General features: G+C 39.3%; 1 protein-coding gene across 2 annotated transcripts in view; it reads right to left on the reverse strand.

The window, feature by feature from the left end:
- LOC126187289 (2-aminoadipate transaminase) overlaps nucleotides 1-16,453 on the reverse strand; it is a 66,212-nt gene extending 49,759 nt beyond the window's left edge. The window contains exons 1-3 of one of the 2 annotated variants that reach the window (XM_049928291.1): nucleotides 16,439-16,453; nucleotides 15,468-16,331; nucleotides 1,550-1,665 (exon numbers count right to left, since the gene is read on the reverse strand). In XM_049928291.1, coding sequence (XP_049784248.1) covers nucleotides 1,550-1,665; nucleotides 15,468-15,716 — 365 coding nt within the window. In that variant the 5' untranslated portion in view covers nucleotides 15,717-16,331; nucleotides 16,439-16,453. Of the gene's footprint in view, nucleotides 1-1,549; nucleotides 1,666-15,467; nucleotides 16,378-16,438 lie in introns of those variants that run through there. The other variant, XM_049928283.1, reaches the window with a different exon arrangement.
- Nucleotides 16,454-19,577: the final 3,124 nt, after the last annotated feature.

Genomic DNA, 19,577 nt, shown 5'->3' on the forward strand with positions numbered 1-19,577 from the left:
GGAGCAGGTCGACAGGGGAGGGGAGGAGGATAAGCACTTTCGAAAAGGGGGCAGGAGGAGGAGGTCGGCAGAGGGGGGAGAAGGAGGTGCAGCACATCGACAGGGGAGAGGAGGAGGAGGAGGAGGAGGAGGAGGAGGAGGAGGAGGAGGAGGAGGAGCAGACCTAGCAGGAGGGTGGGGTTGAGGAGGAGCAGACCTGGCAGGGGGGCTGGGGTTGAGGAGGAGCAGACTGGCAGAGGGGACTGGGGGGTGGAGGAGAAGGAGACAGACAGGGGGGTGGAGGACGAGCAGACCGTCAGAGGGAGGGTGGAGGAGGAGGAGACCAACTTAGGGAGGGTGGAGGAGGAGGAGGAGGAGGAGGAGGAGGATACCGACAAAGGGAGGGTGGAGGAAGAGGAGGAGACCGACAGAGGGAGGGTGGAGGAGGAGGAGGAGGAGGAGACCGACAGAGGGGGGGGGGGGGGTGGAGGAGGAGGAGACCGACAGAGAACAACAAACAGGGATCGGAGGAAATGACAGAGTGAGGTGTGAAGGAGATGGGCAGAGGGGGGGGGGGGGAGAAGTATATGGACAGGGAGAGGGTGGTTGGAAGGAGAGGGAGAGGAGGCTGATAAAGAGAGAGGGAGGGGGAGAAGGAGATGGGCAAAGGGACAGTGGAAGAGGAGGAGCTGCACAAATGGAGAGGGGAGAAGGGGACCGGAATGTGTATCCAATTTGTATACATATTTAGCAATTGCTAATATTATTTTGACATGGTGCCATCTCAAGGTGCAAATTCAAAATAAGCGTCAAAAGAAATCATGGAATGGAGATGACACAGCAGGTATAGGGTACATATGATTCCTATAATTTTTGCAAAAATAGATGTCCACTTTTGCCTCTGCAGGAAACTCCTACGAGATCTAGCTTGCCTTTGAAAGAAGTAACTCACAATACATTCATACAATATACACTCTAAGGTTCACTAGATGATTCAATATTGAACCACACATATTGATTGCTTATTTTCTCATAATACAGGGGCCTAATGAACACCAGTTTGAGATACTACAAGAAAACTAGTGTACATTAAAAATCACAAGAAATTAAAAATTTGCAGAAGCCTACAGGTAACAACTTAAGAAATACACTTCCAAAACAGAATTATAATGGTGGCAATGTTGGCATGAGACATTTTCAGCCATACCTGTACTTACTTTTCAATAAACAAACCCTTGTATTTTGTGTTGATTCTATTCACTTTCCTGTTTCAGATCAATGAGTATTGATATTATATATCTCAGTAATTTTACTGTTTTGTATAAAATGGTCATAATGCTTTTGGAGCTTTATTACTCTGCATTTTTAAATATAAATTATTAAAAACCTAATTGTCACCTTTTAAACATATGTAAAATTATATGTTGTATTGTTCTAACATACTATCCCACATGCCATAAAGACAAGATAATACTGAATGTTGCATTCAGATAAACATCCAGTCTCTTATTTTTTCTTTTATTTGCTTTTTTTTACGTTTAATTGTTAAAATACAATTAATATCAAATACCTGTTCACATTTCCACCATAAAGTTCTGATAGAAAATGAGAAAGATCTTCTCTAAATTCCCAGAGTCCACAAGGAATACCATATTGGAAAAGATACGGATTTTCTTTCTCACTTTCCTGGAACACAAAAATGTTCTGAAAGTGACAAAACTAGAATATGTTCAAAGCAATATATAATGCTTGCCAAAAAAACATTTTAAGATGGCTGGTGTGTGAAAGAGCTTGCAGACTAGTGGTATGCAACAATAAACACTGAACAGTATGACTATGTCCAGTGTGAGCACTAAGATCTTCTCTGACCACTTTTTTCCATAAGGAGCTATGCAAGAGAAAGCTATGTGTTTTGTTGCAGACGGCAGCTTAATTCAAAGATTCTATGGATACACTTCCACATGTGCTCTGTTGTCTGCAGAATGTCTAAAGATACTCAATTTCTCTTCATGACTTTACCAATATCTCTTCCATCACCACCTCTGCTGCATCTTTTATTCATGCTCTAGGAGTCTGTACATCAGGAACTGGCAAACTGAATACTTTATCCTTACTGCAACCCCAGAAAAGTTTATAATTAGAGGAAGATTTTATGCTCAACCTGTACATGAAAAAAGGGAACTTTTGAACCACACACACTGTGAGATATTGTGTCAGTAAGAAAACTCAGTTTGCAGAATCAACTAGTAAAATTAATCTCTTTAGCAAGTCCAAATGATGCCATGCAAGTTTTACAAAAATCTACTGAATCCTTCAATAACGGTGGAGAACAGCACTATTTACTTATTTGTTCTCTGTAACTTTATGTATTTACCTATTTGTTCTCTGTAACTTTATGAAAAATTGATGATTTTTTTTTTCAACTAACTGGTCTACAACTAAGCCTTTCTTCAGAAAACCACAGACAGTACATTTCATATAACATGAAGGTTCAGAAGACTGCAGTAAGATTAAGGCAGCACACCACATTAAGGCTCTCGAGATAATTTACACACACACACACACACACACACACACACACACACACACACACACAAAGTCTATCAACTCATACAAGCATTAAGAAAGAATCATTACAGGACAGAAAGGAGGGGAAAATAAGGATTAAAGTCCCACTGTTGATATGGTTATTAGAGATGTAACAGAGACACAGAATAGATGAGGGTGGGGCACGACATGGGTCGTGTTCTCTTCAAAGGAACCACCCTGACACTAGGCTTAAGCAGGTTAGCAAAATAATGGAAAATCTACATGGGGATGGCTAGATGATGATTTCAACACTGCTCCTTCAAAAAGCATTCACACTGCACAAACTTATTTAGCAGCAGTTTTAGAGTACATTTTTGGCTCTGTTTCTGTGTATTATCAGTTCACTGGAATTTCAGGTCAAAATGAGAAAAATCATTGAAAAATGTGAGATACCATATACAAATTAAAATAAATCATAAAGTAAAGGAAAGCAATTAAACAGAAAATAGAAAATGTTAATACACTATTTTAATAACATGGCTTTGACTTTCGTGTCAATGATTTTATAATCAAAGCCACACTAGAAACCAAATAAAAAAACAACAAAAAAAACAATGTTCAGGTAAATTGTGGAAGGAAGCCCATAAAAAACCCATGATAAACAAATTGGGAAGAAAAAAAATTAACATTACTCTCTTATACACATAATAAATTGTTCCCTTGTCTTTAAGCTTTCAGAGCAAGAAATACTACTACTTTATAGCATCACATATGCATTACTTTTGTTTGTACTCTACTTTCAACTCTGCTTAAAATACTTCAGTTTGTTACTTTACTGTAAAAATGTCTTTAATTGGAGCTTTTCAAATTTTCAGTAACTCCACAACATCTAGTTTACATCTACATCTATACTCTGCAAACCACTATGAGGTGCACAGCAGAGAGTATGTTCCATTCTACCATTTATTAGGGTTTCTTCCTGTTCCATTTGCATATGGAGCACAGGAAGAATGATTGTTTGAATGCATCTGTACGTGCAATAATTATTCTAATCTTATCCTCAAGATGCCTATGTGACCAATATGTAGGGGGCTGTAGTATATTCCTAGAGCCATCATTTAAAGCCTGTTCCTGAAACTTTGTTAATAGACTTTCTCAGGATAGTTAGGGGGCTGTAGTATATTCCTAGAGCCATCATTTAAAGCCTGTTCCTGAAACTTTGTTAATAGACTTTCTCAGGATAGTTAGGGGGCTGTAGTATATTCCTAGAGCCATCATTTAAAGCCTGTTCCTGAAACTTTGTTAATAGACTTTCTCAGGATAGTTTACGTTTACCTTGAAAAGTCTTCCAGTTTAGTTCCTTTAGTATATCTGTGACATTCTCAGATCAAACAAACTTGTGACCATTAATGCTGTCCTCTGTATACGTTCAATATTCCCTGTTAGTCCTATCTGATATGGGTCCCACACACTTGAGTAATATTCTAGAGCAAGTCACACAACTGATTTGTAAGTAATTCCCTTTGTAGACTGATTGCATTTTCCCAGCATTCTACCAATAAACCAAAGTCTACCACCTGCTTTACCCACAACTGAGCCAAAGTGATCATTCCATTTTATATCCCTACAAAGTTTTACACCCAGGTATTTGCATGAGTTGGCTGATTCCAACAGTGACTCATTGATATTATAGTCATAGAATACCATGTTCTTTTTTTGTTTTGTTTTGTGAAGTGCACAGTTTTACATTTCTGAACATTTAGAGAAAGTTGCCAATCTCTGCGCCATGTTGACATACTATCAGTATCTGACTGAATATTTATGCAGCTTCTTTCAGATAGTACTTCATTATAGATAACTTCCTCATCTTCAAGAAGCCCAGTTTTACTATTAATATTGTCTGCAAGGTAATTAATATATAACATGACCAGCAAGGGTCCCAATACACTTTCCTGTGGCACACTCGAACTTACTTCTACACCTGATCATGACTCTCCATCTAAGACAACATGCTGTGCCCTCCCTGACAAAAAGTCCACAATCCAGTCACAAATTTCACATGATACCCTCATATGATTGTACTTTTGGCAATAAGTGTGGGTGTGGTACTGAGCCAAATGCTTTTCAGAAATAAAGAAATACTGGTCACAGTATTCTGAGAGCATTTGACAATGGAAGAAATTTACCAAGGGCAACAGATATGCATATGCTTAATAGCACTAGGAAAGCAGTTTTTTCAATAGGATAGGAAGAATTAACACCAGAATCTGAGAAAAAGAGTTACTACTATTTGGGATCAAAGCATCTAGAACCAAGAAGAGAAACCTTTATTTAATACAAAGGACTAACTGCAATCAAACCCTACAGGTACACTACAGACAACACTACATCATTCTTTATCTTGCTATAAAAAAGCAGAAATCATACACAAAAATTCAGAATGTCAAGAATAAAACAAAGGCAGTTTGGAGTATTTACAGGAATTAAACTAACCTGAAGGCAAATGCTACTCAACTGCCTAGTGTCAGTAGCAGACCCTGTCAAGTGCCAGTGGGAAGCCTGCAAGTAAATGGCTGGTTGGGGATTTGAACCTGTAAAGCACCAAACCATTCCAACTTATCTCTTTTCACTTTTTCTCATAAGTGAATCACATCTGACACCAATTAAGTCACTTATAGGCCACTCAACTAATAATTTATGATTCAAACGATGGGGATTAAGGCAGTGATTGTGTAGATCAAGCCATCTTTATTAATCAACAATGGAAAACCCAGGATTGAATGTAACAGCATTATTACAAGGATAGTTGCTACTCACCGTATAGTGAAGATACTGAGTCACTCACTCACGCAAACGCAACCTTTCACAAACCACAGCAGTCAGAGACTGCGGTTATGTGTGTGTGAGTTGCGTTTGCGTTTGCATTTGCATGTGCGTTTATTTCTGATGAAGTCCTTGTTGGCCCAAAGCTCACTTTCTGACAGTCTTCTTCTTGTGCCTACCTGTGACTCAGCGTCTCCACTATATGGTGAGTAGCATCTATCCTTTTCATAATACTGTAACATCTGTATTAATCTATTTTCTATCTAGCAATTGGGAATTTGTGCACGTGTAGAATGTTCACTTGCAAGCCAAAGCCCTGAACAGCCAAAGCCAACGGAAAATGACGGGCAGTATCGAGCACTCCCTGCCACACTGTTCTCACATGGACCCTAGTTGGCAACTTAAAAGGCTGGACATCAGATGAGAGTAGAGGACCTCCCGGTCCTTCCCAAGGCAGGTAAGCTGGAAACATACTGTCCTGCAGGCAGATGCAGCAGTCATCTACTATGAAATTTGGAACGCAAAGAACTGCACACAGACTCGGCAAATACACTGAAAAGATAGCCTGTGGCCACTTGTATCCCACTTAATGGGCATTTTACAATCTGTCCTTTCTGGCTGAGTGCTTTCAACATAGGGCATTGCACTTTGGCTGGTAAGTTTGCAGAAGACAGGTGGGACGAGGGAAAACTCTTCTGTCCTATAGTCCTGACAGCGATGTCTTGAAAGTCCTCAAAACGACAGCTAAGAAACTGAGGTCACAGACTGATTTTCGAAATTTTTTGAGAGGAGACCACATATTGGTAACTGAAGACATGAGCCTCTGACGTAAGCCTGCTTCCCTGTGATTCTCCAAATGGTTAAAGTGGGAGAATGGATGAGTGGAGGACGATTTTTACGCAATCCATAGTGGGTAAAGTTAACAATATTAAAAATTACACAATAGGACAGCACCAAGTGAACTTCAACCTCAGGGGTGAGTGATGTTTATCGAAGAAAACTCTGAGCAAAGCAAGCTTACGAGACTTGTGCTCTGATTACTGTTGTAACATTCTTGTGGCAGATTTCAATCTAGTAGTGGCTTTTTCTTACAACTCATTTGAGTAACAGCTATTTTCTCTGATGGCAGACTTGCTCTTGGATTGCAGAATTAGAAGTAGGGAGATGAAGTTCACTTGTAAAGCAGACTGGAGTGGAAATCTATCAGTAACAATCAAACACATCCACATAATAGCGAGAATATCTAGCAGCACTGACCACTTAGGGTGGCATGGAATTAAATATATACAAATGTTTCAGTAAATTCAAATTAGTTTTTCATGACTAGGTGAACAGGCAAACTGCATATGGGTCATTCCATGTCAGTTCAACCAGGGGCTCCAGCTCAGTCTCAGATTTGACTGAAATTCAGTACACTAGTTCTACCTTGTGTGGAACACTCGTGTACAACATATTAGTTTCCCCTGCCAATTAGGTCCAGGATTATGACCTGTGAAAGAAGGTGGTGTGACCTGGAAATTGCAACCTGCATCTGGCAACCTATCTTCAGACCCAACTTCAGGTCTTAATAACTTTGGAACTATTCCACACAGTCCAGTGAAATTTTTACAACCCAGTAACATCCACTTAGAGAACACACTCTAGGAATCAAAACACCAACAACATATTTCTGAGGGAAAATAAAAAATTCCAAAATGTGATTAAAAAATATAATATGTTAAAAGGTACATACTGTAGGTGCCCTCTATGCCAAATATAATTCACTCAAAAAGGGTATAATTTTTTGTGGTAAGCTTAAAGTGGCCTAAACACACACAGAACTCATCATGCCCGTATCACTCACAAAAACTGAGTTACATGCACACGAAAATACAAGAATTTGAAAATTTACCTGAAAAACATGGATTTTTGAAGTGTGGTGGCACAAAAGGGACAAGTGGTATCCAAGACAAATTTCACACACTGCATAAGTAGACCATAATGATATATATCTCAAAATTTCAGCATGTTATTGCAAGACATTTGTGTACAATGGAAGTTGACAGATGTATTTGGTGATGTGGCCATTGTTCCACAACAAAATTTTGTAAAAAAAAATCGTAAACTGTTTTGCCTCTTCTTATCCTCTCCCACAACTGTTTAATCACTAAGCAACAACATATAGACAGATTAACACAACCTATCAGTAATGTTTACTGTGCCTTAACTGCTAAAAACCAGTCGACTGTGCTTCGAACAGAAGTTCTTCCACACTTTAGCTACTGTAGTCTGTACATTGAGTGGCAAATTGTACTGTCTTCCTGACACTGCAGTAGGAACTGGAACTGTCATAAGAATATTTTCAAAAGGAATCCAACACCTGTCTGCCAAACGTGGCCAATGAAATGATCTTGCTGGTGCCATGAAGTTCACAAAATACATCACCTTCCGCTTCACAGCACTCTGCAACACATCCTAAGTACCATTTTGTCATCATAAACAGCAATAACATAGCAACCTGGCCATATGTTGCTGCTTTTGCTTCTGAATCCTGAGTCAGACACACTGTGAAGACACATGTTGTGCATGAACCTATATTTATAATCGGACAGTCTGCTCATCTGCACATTGTCAGAGTCCGCTGGAGAGAAGTGATGATGGCTCCTTATGCCTGCAACAGTTTTAACGTGTTCTAGTCTGCTTTTTAGCAACTCTTCAGCTGATTTCACCTCATCTTTTGAAACAAAGAATGATTGTATACCAGAGATATTTTTCTGTACCCAGGTAAATAATTGAAGAGGTGTTAGAATGTGACCTTCTGTACGGTGCTGCAGACTAGCTCGTGATGCCATGTGCTTAATATTAGCACCAATACCATCACACACATTTTTACCATGACTTGTTGCAAAAAAATTCCATTCTGCATGAATCTGAAAATCATGGTAATGCATGCATAAATTTTTGAAATTTTTTACAGTTTTTGTACTGACTAGCTGTCCCATTACTGAAGTATTACGCAAAATGTATGTGAGGCAGCTTGTTTTTCACATATGGCATGACAGTGCAAATGTGGGCATGAACTGCAATGGCATCATGAATTAAATAGTCACAAAAAATGCACAGGTTCATGACACACACATCACCTGGTTCACCTCTATAGTAAATCGCAAATGGCTGGAGAGTTGCTTGACTGTTGTCCCAATGATATCCTAGGATGGCGTCTTGAACTATAAATGCATAATTTTCAGAAAAGTCTTGTATTACTATAAATTCATCTTGTTTCAAATTATCCTTACAAAACTGGAGATAAGCCGATTGTGCTGTTGCTGTGAAGCTGTGTGTGGTCAGTTTGTCCATTTTTTGACAACACGTTTCAACAAAATCTTCCACTGTACTTTGCTTTGTTTCAAGATTTGCGCAATCCATGTGTGTCCATAGTTTATAAGAAACAAGTTCATCGTCATCCATAAGGAGTTCACCATACAGTTAGTCATGTGGTCTGCAAGATTTGCCTTACCAGGACACTTTTCACAACTGTGTATTATGCACTGGTAGGAACTGATGTCGCACACTAGCAGCTTCATTGCACCTTTGTAATCCAGACCACAATCCTTTATAGCAGCAAACATCAGCTTAACATTTCCTTGAATTCTACATATAGTTCTGATATGTTGCATAGCAAAAGTCTTTTTTTGCATCTGTACATGTACATTTCCCATTTGCACAATTACATAGTTTTTTTTTCCAGGCATTATTCGGCTGTAGTCATTATTTTCATAAAACTCTGACACTAGCACCTTTGTACAATTGGTAAACTTTTTTGGAAACAGTGATCAATAGAGTATTATATTTTAACTAAAGTTCAGTCTTGATCACAACACTTATGTCTCAATAACATAGGTGACTGGTTTCAGTTATATTTATATAACCATCTTCAGACCCATGGCTTCCTTGGAGGATGGAAGGCGGAGCTCTCCTCAGTCACCTATGTTATTGAGACATAAGTGTTGTGATCAAGACTGAACTTTAGTTAAAATATACTAGCACCTTTATTTTTGAACTCAATTGCTTACCCTGAGCCTGCTGAAGTTGTGGAAGCACTCCTTGGGTTGCTTTCATTTTCCTAGCTTGCTTCACCATATATGTAGAAACACTGAATTACTTTGAAGTGTAGTCAATATACCAGCTGGAAGGTGCAAGGGTAAGAATAGCTACTTTTTTCTGGCGTGTGGGTATGGCACATTTTTCTTTCAAATCGCGCAAAATTTTGTCCAAATCAGAGCATTTCTGGCATGATTTCTGTTCCATTGGAGCAGATAGTTCTTCCTCATCCACCATTAGTGTGTAGGCTATTTTGTGTTTTAATTCCATTTGATGCTTCTTTTAGTTTTCTTCTACCATAGCTGGGCCTGTCTCTTTTCCCAACTTTGTGTGTCTTCATGGGAGACAAACCAAAACCAGTCACTGAAGTGTTTAATTGCTCATCTGCTGTGGTTGTAGGTGGCTGATACTCTTTGTGACTGTTATGTAAATTATCAGAATATTCTTCATTTTTTAGCAGTGTAACACACCTGGAACATAACTTTTGTCCTGGTTTCATGTTAAGTCCCATGCACTGATTCACTTTCAATACTGATTTTATATCAATTTCTCTGAGGCTATACTTCACTGTCTTCTTATGAATCCGAAATGGATCAAAACAACTTCTTTGTAGGAAAGAATACTTATACAGAAACACATTCATATGATGATAACAAACACTTAAGTTTCCTGGAACTGTACTTCTTGTGCCCACAGGGTGTATCCCGGATCTCCATAGCAACAAATCTTGGTCCGATTCATCCAGATCATACAGTACAAAGCGAATGCCACATGTTGTTCCATATGTTGTTTTATGACATTCAGATGCTTGTGCTCTACCAATACTGCAACTTGTTTGAACAAAAGCACCATTAGTACACTCTTCTGCCTTCATACTGACTTTCCACAACAGTACTGACCAGTCTGAACTAGAATCTTAAAAACATGAGTAACCTGTAATTGTTGCTTGTTTCCTTTATTGTTCCTGCCAAACAATGGCACATTCTGTCCCTGAAAACTACCACAGTTTAACTTTCTGTTGCCTAATGGTTCCCAACAATTGCTGCAGCTTTATCTGAAACAAGCTGTCTGCATAATCACTATTACTTGCTAAATCGCGTTAAAAGAAACATAACCAAATACATCTCTGTCAACTTTTATTGTACACAAATGCCTTGCAATAACAAGTTGAAATTTTGCAAATATTATATTATGGTCTACTTATGCAGTGTTTGAAATTTGGCTTGGGTATCACTTGTCCCTTTTGTACTACCACACTTAGAAAACCCATGTCTTTCAGGTAATTTTTCAAATTTTTGTATATTCGTGTGCATGTAACTCTGTCTGTGTGACTGATATGGGCAAGATGAGTTCTGTGTGTGTTTACACCACATTAAGCTTACCACAAAAAAAATTATACCTTTTTTGAGTGAATTATATTTGGCATAGAGGACACCTACAATATGTACCTTTTAACTTATACATTTTTTAATCACATTTTGGAATTTTTTATTTTCCCTCAGAAATATGTTGTTGGTGTTTTGATTCCTAGAGTGTGTTCTCTAAGTGGATGTTACTGGGTTGTAAAAATTTCACTGGACTGTTTGGAATAGTTCCAAAGTCATTAAGACCTGAAGTTGGGTCTGAAGATAGATTACCAGATGCAGGTTGTAATTTCCGGGTCACGCCACCTTCTTTCACAAGCCATAATTCTGGAACTAATTGGCAGGGGAACTTAAAATTTTGTACATGAGTGTTCCACAATTGGTAGCATTGGTGTGCTAAATTTCAACCAAATCTGAGACTATCAGCTGGAACATTTTCCCAAATTGGTTGAACTGACATGGAATGACCCATATAATTTTATGTTATTTCTCCAGCATGACCAGGCAATCACTGGTTTCATTCTGTATAAATGCTGTATGGTCTTAAACATACCATGAAGCCAGTTTCCATATTAAATTATCTTTGCCAACTGTAACACTGCTTATTATAACCTTGTTTCATATCTAATTTTTAATCTTAATCTTGTACTGTCCTTTATAAATTTGTGCACACCAAGATTAATCTGGACCAAGATTTTGACTTGTAATTAGTAAATCCCTTTCAAGAAGTTAGTTAACAGTAAATTATGGGACTACCTGTACTTGTAATTCAGTGCCACTGACTTCCTTTTCCCTAATTGCATCAGTCAGATCCACTGAGCACTTAGCTTTTATTAAGAACTAAGTTTCAGGGAGCAATCTGCCACTCAGCATATCAACTACAGGGCTCACAGCAGTATTTCGAAAACTGCATTCCTCTCAAATCCTTGTCTAATGACTTAAGTATGTACCACATCACTCAGTAGTATTAAAATAACCTAAGTGACAACATTACACTGATTGCAGAAGAATATTTCAGTAATTTAACTGAAGTATTATGAACCCCAATATCAAAATTTTTCAAGACACAGTAGTACTAGTAGTAGTACGCTACCACTAAAATTACAATGCCGAAAAAGACAGCAAATGGTAAAATTTTACTTACTGTGCATACATGATATAGTAGGGAGAACACAAGATTAAATTTGTATATGGTGTGTGTGTGTGTGTGTGTGTGTGTGTGTGTGTGTGTGTGTGTGTGTGTGTGAGTGGGTGAGTGGGAGGGAGGGAGGGAGGGGGAAGTAGTGAAATTTATTAGACAGAGCTGCCATCCCTGGCAGCAACAGTGGCTCTATCACAGCTGAGCACTAAGTCAAACTGATCTTGGATGACAGATGCAAGTCATTCCATACTGCTTCAACTCGATCCCAGAGTTCACAGATCATAGCAGTTGAGAAGTGACAAACGTTTTCAAGACATCTGGAGGCAATACTTGAATGCCTTCTATATTACTGCAAGTCATGCCAGCTAAGTGAACCACAGGTGATTGTGTTGTGTGACAAATGTCACCAAATACAGGGTGATTCAAAAAGAATACCACAACTTTAGGAATTTAAAACTCTGCAACGACAAAAGGCAGAGCTAAGCACTATCTGTCGGCAAATTAAGGGAGCTATAAAGTTTCATTTAGTTGTACATTTGTTCGCTTGAGGCACTGTTGACTAGGCGTCAGCGTCAGTTGATGCTAAGATGGCGACCGCTCAACAGAAAGCTTTTTGTGTTATTGAGTACGGCAGAAGTGAATCGACGACAGTTGTTCAGCGTGCATTTCGAACGAAGTATGGTGTTAAACCTCCTGATAGGTGGTGTATTAAACGTTGGTATAAACAGTTTACAGAGAATGGGTGTTTGTGCAAAGGGAAAAGTTCTGGACGGCCGAGAACGAGTGATGAAAATGTAGCACACATCCAGCAAGCATTTGTTCGCAGCCCAGGAAAAAACCTTGAGTGAAAAAAAACCTTTTTAAATACTCTTTGTAATGATGTATAACAGAAGGTTATATTATGTTTCTTTCATTAAATACACATTTTTAAAGTTGTGGTATTCTTTTTGAATCACCCTGTATAATCACGCAGAGTGCTGGGTGAATACAACAATTATGAACACAATCGGAAAGTTTAAGTCTCCTCATAGCCTGCACACAGATTATGTCCATTGTGATGCTGTATGTGGAATCAATATTTGGCTGAAAAGATGATATACTTCTATGACTGACTCCAATGTTGTTGGTGAATGCACCACTCAGGTGTGTCTGCTGCATCAAGGGAAGCCATAACATTCACTGCAGTGTTGACAGCCCTTGGCACTCAAAGTACATCACACTGTCTGTGTGAATACTTCCTTTGTTGTAAACAAGACCATATCCTATTGGCAAGTCACTGTCATAAGATCCCCGACAGCTGATTTGATAAACATCTATGTATGTAGTGTGACTGCACATTCCCACACATTGTTGTGTGTGGCCCTTTTTAACCCCTTGAATTTCATACCTACATGGGAGTCATGAGATACTGACTGGCACAAACATCCGTACCAGATCGGGTTGACGGAGAAGATAGAGAAGATCCAAAGAAGAGCGGCGCGTTTCGTCACAGGGTTATTTGGTAACCGTGATAGCTTTACGGAGATGTTTAACAAACTCAAGTGGCAGACTCTGCAAGAGAGACGCTCTGCATCGCGGTGTAGCTTGCTCGTCAGGTTTCGAGAGGGTGCGTTTCTGGATGAGGCATCGAATATATTGCTTCCCCCTACTTATACCTCCCGAGGAGATCACGAATGTAAAATTAGAGAGATTAGAGCGCGCACGGAGGCTTTCAGACAGTCGTTCTTCCCGCGAACCATACGCGACTGGAACAGGAAAGGGAGGTAATGACAGTGGCACGTAAAGTGCCCTCCGCCACACACCGTTGGGTGGCTTGCGGAGTATAAATGTAGATGTAATATTGCAGAATGATTAACTGCAATCCTGATAGGCCACAATCTTGCTGCTGTGAAATTCAGACACAAGCTGCTTGATATTTTTCCTTGTTACAATAAGCATTAAACAATCTTCTCACAAGAAACAAATATTCTAATGAGTCTGTGAGAAATCTTCCCTTATATAGACAATTAAATAATATTACTTTATTATTGCAGCATAGCTACTATGATAGCAGGTCAGATCAAGCTGCTGTCAAAGAGATGCCATGCACTGCCCGCCTGGACACAGCAACACTAGCATGTGAGCAGGGGCATGGTAGATATTCAACAGTGTGCTGTAATTCCCACAAATGTGCTGGAACAAACCAGCTGCTGTTTCCTTATGAAGTTTTCTGTCTCGAGCTGTATGATATGCAGTATAACAACCATGCTTCCCCATGGCTCTGTGGTAAAGTGGTGTGGAGTTGCGTGTATACAGCTTTATTATTTTTTATTATGGTTTTAGGGCACAAAACTGCTACGGTGCATAAGCGCCCATTCTGTGGCTTAGTGAAGGGTAGTGTATACAGCTTGTGATGATTTTGGCTATTCAAACTGTTTGTATTTCTTTATGGTTTTCACATTCCAAATCCCACAACTAATGAACCAAGTGCTACTTGTCACCACAATTGGGCTGCACTAAGAGTGTTAACAGACTTCAGTATCCTGGTATTAGCGCACAGTACCAAAATTCACAATGAAGAAATTACTCAGTACAGTTCATTAGTCATGAATTCAGAAATTACAAAACTTTGGAAACAGTAGTTGCCACAACAGAATCAGCTGCGAAAGTATTATATAATGGAGATCTTATCTCACACGAGCTGGTGCACATTATGCTCATCTACAACCATGGTACATACAACGTGGCATTATTACAGTGGGGAAACTGTGTTTGGTGGTGACATGTGATTTCTGGCACAGTCAGCAGATGAAATACACAAGAATGTTTGAATTATGTCAGCATACGGCAGGCGAACAGTGAACACAGAGATAACAAACAGACTGGATTTTAGATTAAATAGGGAAAATAACATTGTCAAATGCAAATGTATGATAATTCTACATGCTATAAATTATGTAGACAATGCTAATGTAGTTATTAGTCAATTATGGAACTTAGCCCCCCCCCCCCCCCCCAAACTCCAATATCACCAGCTGCAATTTGTTGGTGGGCCCAAGGAACCTTTTGAACCCTTTTAGCCTCTCCTGTAACAAAGTGGCAAATGTTTTCATTTCATTATAATGCTTCAATGGGTTCTCAGCAGACTATTAGCAGTACTGCGAATTATATTGATCAGTAGGCCTAATGATACAACACAAATATCTTGTGTCTGCCTGCTGAAGACACATGTTTGCAACTTGGCCATAAATATGCAATCAATCAAGAACTAAAAAAACCTCTGTTACTGATGCGGAACATCTGAAAGTAGTACTAGGTAAAATGGCATAGCAGATTGAAGTATTAGAAATTGCTCCTGCAAGCTGACTGTTGTCATGCTTATTGCCATTGTTTCACTTTAAGAGACAACAGTTTTCTTATATGTATTGCCTTACCCTTAATAACAAGCAAACAAATGGCAGCAAAAGGTACCGTACCTAGTGCTACGTTTTACCATGTACACAGAAATAAATACAAAAAACTGTGAAACAAAAATCTTCCGCACAAAGACCATTCACTGCAGGAAGTCTTACCATTCTGTGTAGTGTCGCGTTCTGCATGATTTCCACACAAAGCCTCAGGAGATCTGGGCCTGGAGCACCAACGGACAAATTATCGTGATCCTTAGAATAAACATTAGTAGGCCCTCCATCGAACAGATGCAAGAGATGCGGATCGTCGCTTGCTTTCGCGCTGTCCATCATGGTTCTCAACTGAACGAGCTTCCTTAACAGATTAGTGCATCCTGCGACGTTAACGCGCCGCATGTTCATTAAAAGCATGTTATCTACCCCGTGACACCGATTACGTGTTATCACTGTACAACTCCCGGACGCACAAGAAGGGTATACAATCACAAACTGTGATCCTTTACGTAAGGGGGTTTTTCTCGTTCAGTTTCACTGTACTTATGTTAATTCGGCTTCACATTCCATATCAAACGCATTGCTTGCGAGGGGAAAAAAAAAGAGATACTGTATTGTACTGGCATGTCCAACTCTTTTCTGTCTGTCAGCTCACAGCCGTTCGCGTGACAACTGATTGTGCACACTGCACTACAGGTTTTTTCATACGTTAAAAGTCGATACCCTTACAAGTCAGGCTGCGCTTTTGTCATACGATACCATCTGCATCGCTACAAATGCAGTCTGCGGAGTCCTGAGAATTTTGGGATGCTGCACATCAGCATCACCGCTATCTGTCAATCACAAAGTTGTTTTATTCGAGATAGCGTTAACCTGTTGTCCGTGCACATGCTTCTATTACAGCTGTGATTCTTGTGCTTTCGCGTCTTTTTAATCTTTACTGTTTGCATTAGTTCCGAAGCACATTGTAAAGGTATCACTACGACTTTGATAGTTTTCCTATAATTTTTCTTCACAAAATATGTCAAATATCTGAAAGGGAAAAACGAACCGGATTTTACTTAAGTACTTAGGCAAAAGAAAAATGTACACTGTACATAAAAGCATATTGATGAAATAATTTTCAGTAAATACGCTACATTATTTTGAATAAAGAAGTCATAACGCCAAAATTGTTTTTGACTCTATTTGACACTTAGAAAGAAAACAAATACAATGACTACGATTATAAAACAAATACTAGCACATATAGTGGTCAAGGAAAATGTAGACACTCTTTGAAATTTAATATCTTTGGTTGGAAATGACGTTGAATTGAAATAATTATTTTTTACAAGGTCTTTGATTGAAATTTAGGTTAGTAGCGTAGCCAATTGTTTTGTCAACAGATCTCTGCGCACTTTTTCCAGCAGATGATAGTGCAGCAATGAATGTAGTAAGAGTGTGTGTGTGTGGTTTTAGGTTTTCGGGCGCTAAGCAGCGTGGTCATCAGCGCCCAAGTAAGAATGTCGTTTGAGCGACCAGTGTCGTTTGAGCGACGCAAGGCCATATTGAAGCGGCATTGGAACTATGAAAACATAATGGAGGCACAACGGCAATGGTGCAATATGTACAGCTCTCAGCCACCAACACGTACAACAATTTATCGTATTTGGGATAAATTTGAAGCCGACGGTACTGTTCAGGATGTGCATAAGGAAAGCCTGGCTGACTATTAACATCAAAAAGTCCAACTCCCAGCGCGCTGCTGTGTTGCAACATTTTTCTGGGTCACCGCAAAACTCTGTGAAACATGGTGCACATGAAAGCGAGGTAAGCCGATTAAGCATACGACGAATTGTGAAGGCTGCAAAGTGGAAAGTGTATATTCCACAATAGCTGCACACTATGAACGAGAATTACACGGATGAAAGAATGGAATACAGCAAATGGTTTGAAGGCATGCTTCGCCAGGATGAACGGTTTGCAGGGATGGTTACCTGGTCTGACAAGGTGCAATTCAAACTGTATGTTACTGTAAACCGCCACAACTGCAAACCACAACAACTGCATGTACTTGGCTCCCGAAAATCCTCATGTTCACATGGACAAGGATGTTAATCGATACCTGGTGTTAATGCGTGGTGTGGTCTGTCACCATGCAGTTTGATTGGCCTATTCTTCTTTGAAGGTTTTGTAACTGGTGAAGTGTATCTTAATATATTGCAAACACTGATTTTTCTTGCCGTCTCAGAGGCGTTTGGAAATGAAAGATTTTACCTACAACAGGCTGGCACTCCACCTCGTTACCACAGAGATGTCAGAACTACTGGGATGAAAATCTACCTGGATGGTGTATAGGACATAAGGGAGCTGTTGAGAACCCACCACAGTCTGCAGACCTTACACCTCTTGACTTCTACTTATGAGGAACCTTAAAAAATGGAGTTCATCGACAGCTGTACTGAACGAGCTATGAGAAACCATCAAGGAATCCAGAGTGGCTATCACACTGGAAACGCTGACAACTGACGTTTGGTCAACAGTTCAGCAGCATCGACGTTGTTAAGCTGCTAAAGGGGCTCAATCTGAATACATAAAATAACATTCCCCCATGCAAGAATTGTAATGGCATATCATTTTGTTCAATTAACATTGACTATCAGAGAGTATCTATATTGCTCTGTAGTCTTCTTTTTCGTGTGCCTTTGTCCCAAATCGGCAGAGGGTCATTATGTATATCAACAGATTTGAAATTGTTAATTTAAAAGGTGGCTGGATGCCCTTCCTGTTGCCACCCCATAACTGCTCAGGTTCGCATCTAGTGTAGTGTTATTCACTTGAAAGTGAGCAGAAGTTCTCTAGATATATGTGAATCATGTGACTGAGGCAGGACCTGAGTACCAGCACAATATTCACCTATTGAGATGTGGGGAACAGCCTAAAACCCACATCCAAGCTGGCTGGTACTCTGAACTGCAACATTCATCTGCTGAGCAGATTTGATCCAGGGCCAACACATCTCTCCATCCTAGCTGCAGTGGTTTAACACATGTAGCTATCTGGGCATGTATACTATGTATGTATACAACATACGTATTGCCTTCTATATATTGACTGATGTGTTTATGAATAAACTCCGATGTTTTGAGGTTTTTGTATGTCTCTTTTTCTGTTCTTTCACCTCTCAGCAGTGTAGAAACTTACCAAAGAAGCTTTGTCGAGAATGTTTGTTATGTATCATGCTTTGTCCACTAGTAAACTCAACCTTTATTAACTCCTCAACTCTGATACTACATGAAGTATAAGCTGACATTTAGTGTCATGGATAGTATAATGGAGTATTTATACTCTATGGTATGTCCACACGATGCCTCTTTACATGTATGCAATCACTGATGCATGGCAACAAATGTGCAAGCACAAAAATTAGTAGAAACAACAAACTTACCCAAGCATGTTGATGTGTCTATACATTGCCTCACTGTGCAAGAAGTCTGCTATGCATCCATAGCTTTGCTTAACAATTTGTTCTGTGTAACGAAAGGCGACAGAAAAAGCAAACACAATGTTGGTATCAGAGGTCATGCCCATGAGTGAGTAAAGCCGTACCTAATTTCGTATCATTCAGAGCAACACTGTGTTAAATATGGCGCGCCAGAGGGTTCTGTACTGCAACCAATGTAGTTCTTGCTGTTTGTAAATAATGTGGAACAACCCAGCCCTACCTATAAGTACATTAAATACGCTGAAGATACAAATATTCTTATCAAAGGAAAGACCCCAGAAGAGATCCAAAATGACATAAAAAAGAGCACTTTACATATATCGGAATGGTTCGCAATGAACAACTTAATAATAAACACACAGCAAAGAAACACCATGCATCTACCACACAGTGCAGAGTAAATATCCTCTAACTGCAATCATAGAACTGTTAGGCGAATGACTTGAAACTGTAGCTAGCACCAAATTTGTATGAGTTTGATGCAAGATGACCTAAGATGGCAGAATCACACACAACACATTTGTAGTAAATTAAATGCCATTTGTTATAGTATTAAAATTATTGCTGAATGAACATCAATGCAAGTCATAAAAATGTGTACTATGTCCAAGTAGAAACGCTATTAAGATATGGTTCAATTTGCTGGGGAAAGTCACCATCCAACAAAAGCTGTTTCATTGCACAAAAAAATTATAAGAGCCATGGAAGGCACACCATCTTGATCTTCATGCAAAACATCAATTAAAAAAGCTTCATATTCTTCCATTACCATCCCTCTATATCTTAGAAAC

Source organism: Schistocerca cancellata, chromosome 1, assembly GCF_023864275.1.
Source record: "Schistocerca cancellata isolate TAMUIC-IGC-003103 chromosome 1, iqSchCanc2.1, whole genome shotgun sequence".
Classification (NCBI taxonomy): Eukaryota; Metazoa; Arthropoda; class Insecta; order Orthoptera; family Acrididae; genus Schistocerca; species Schistocerca cancellata.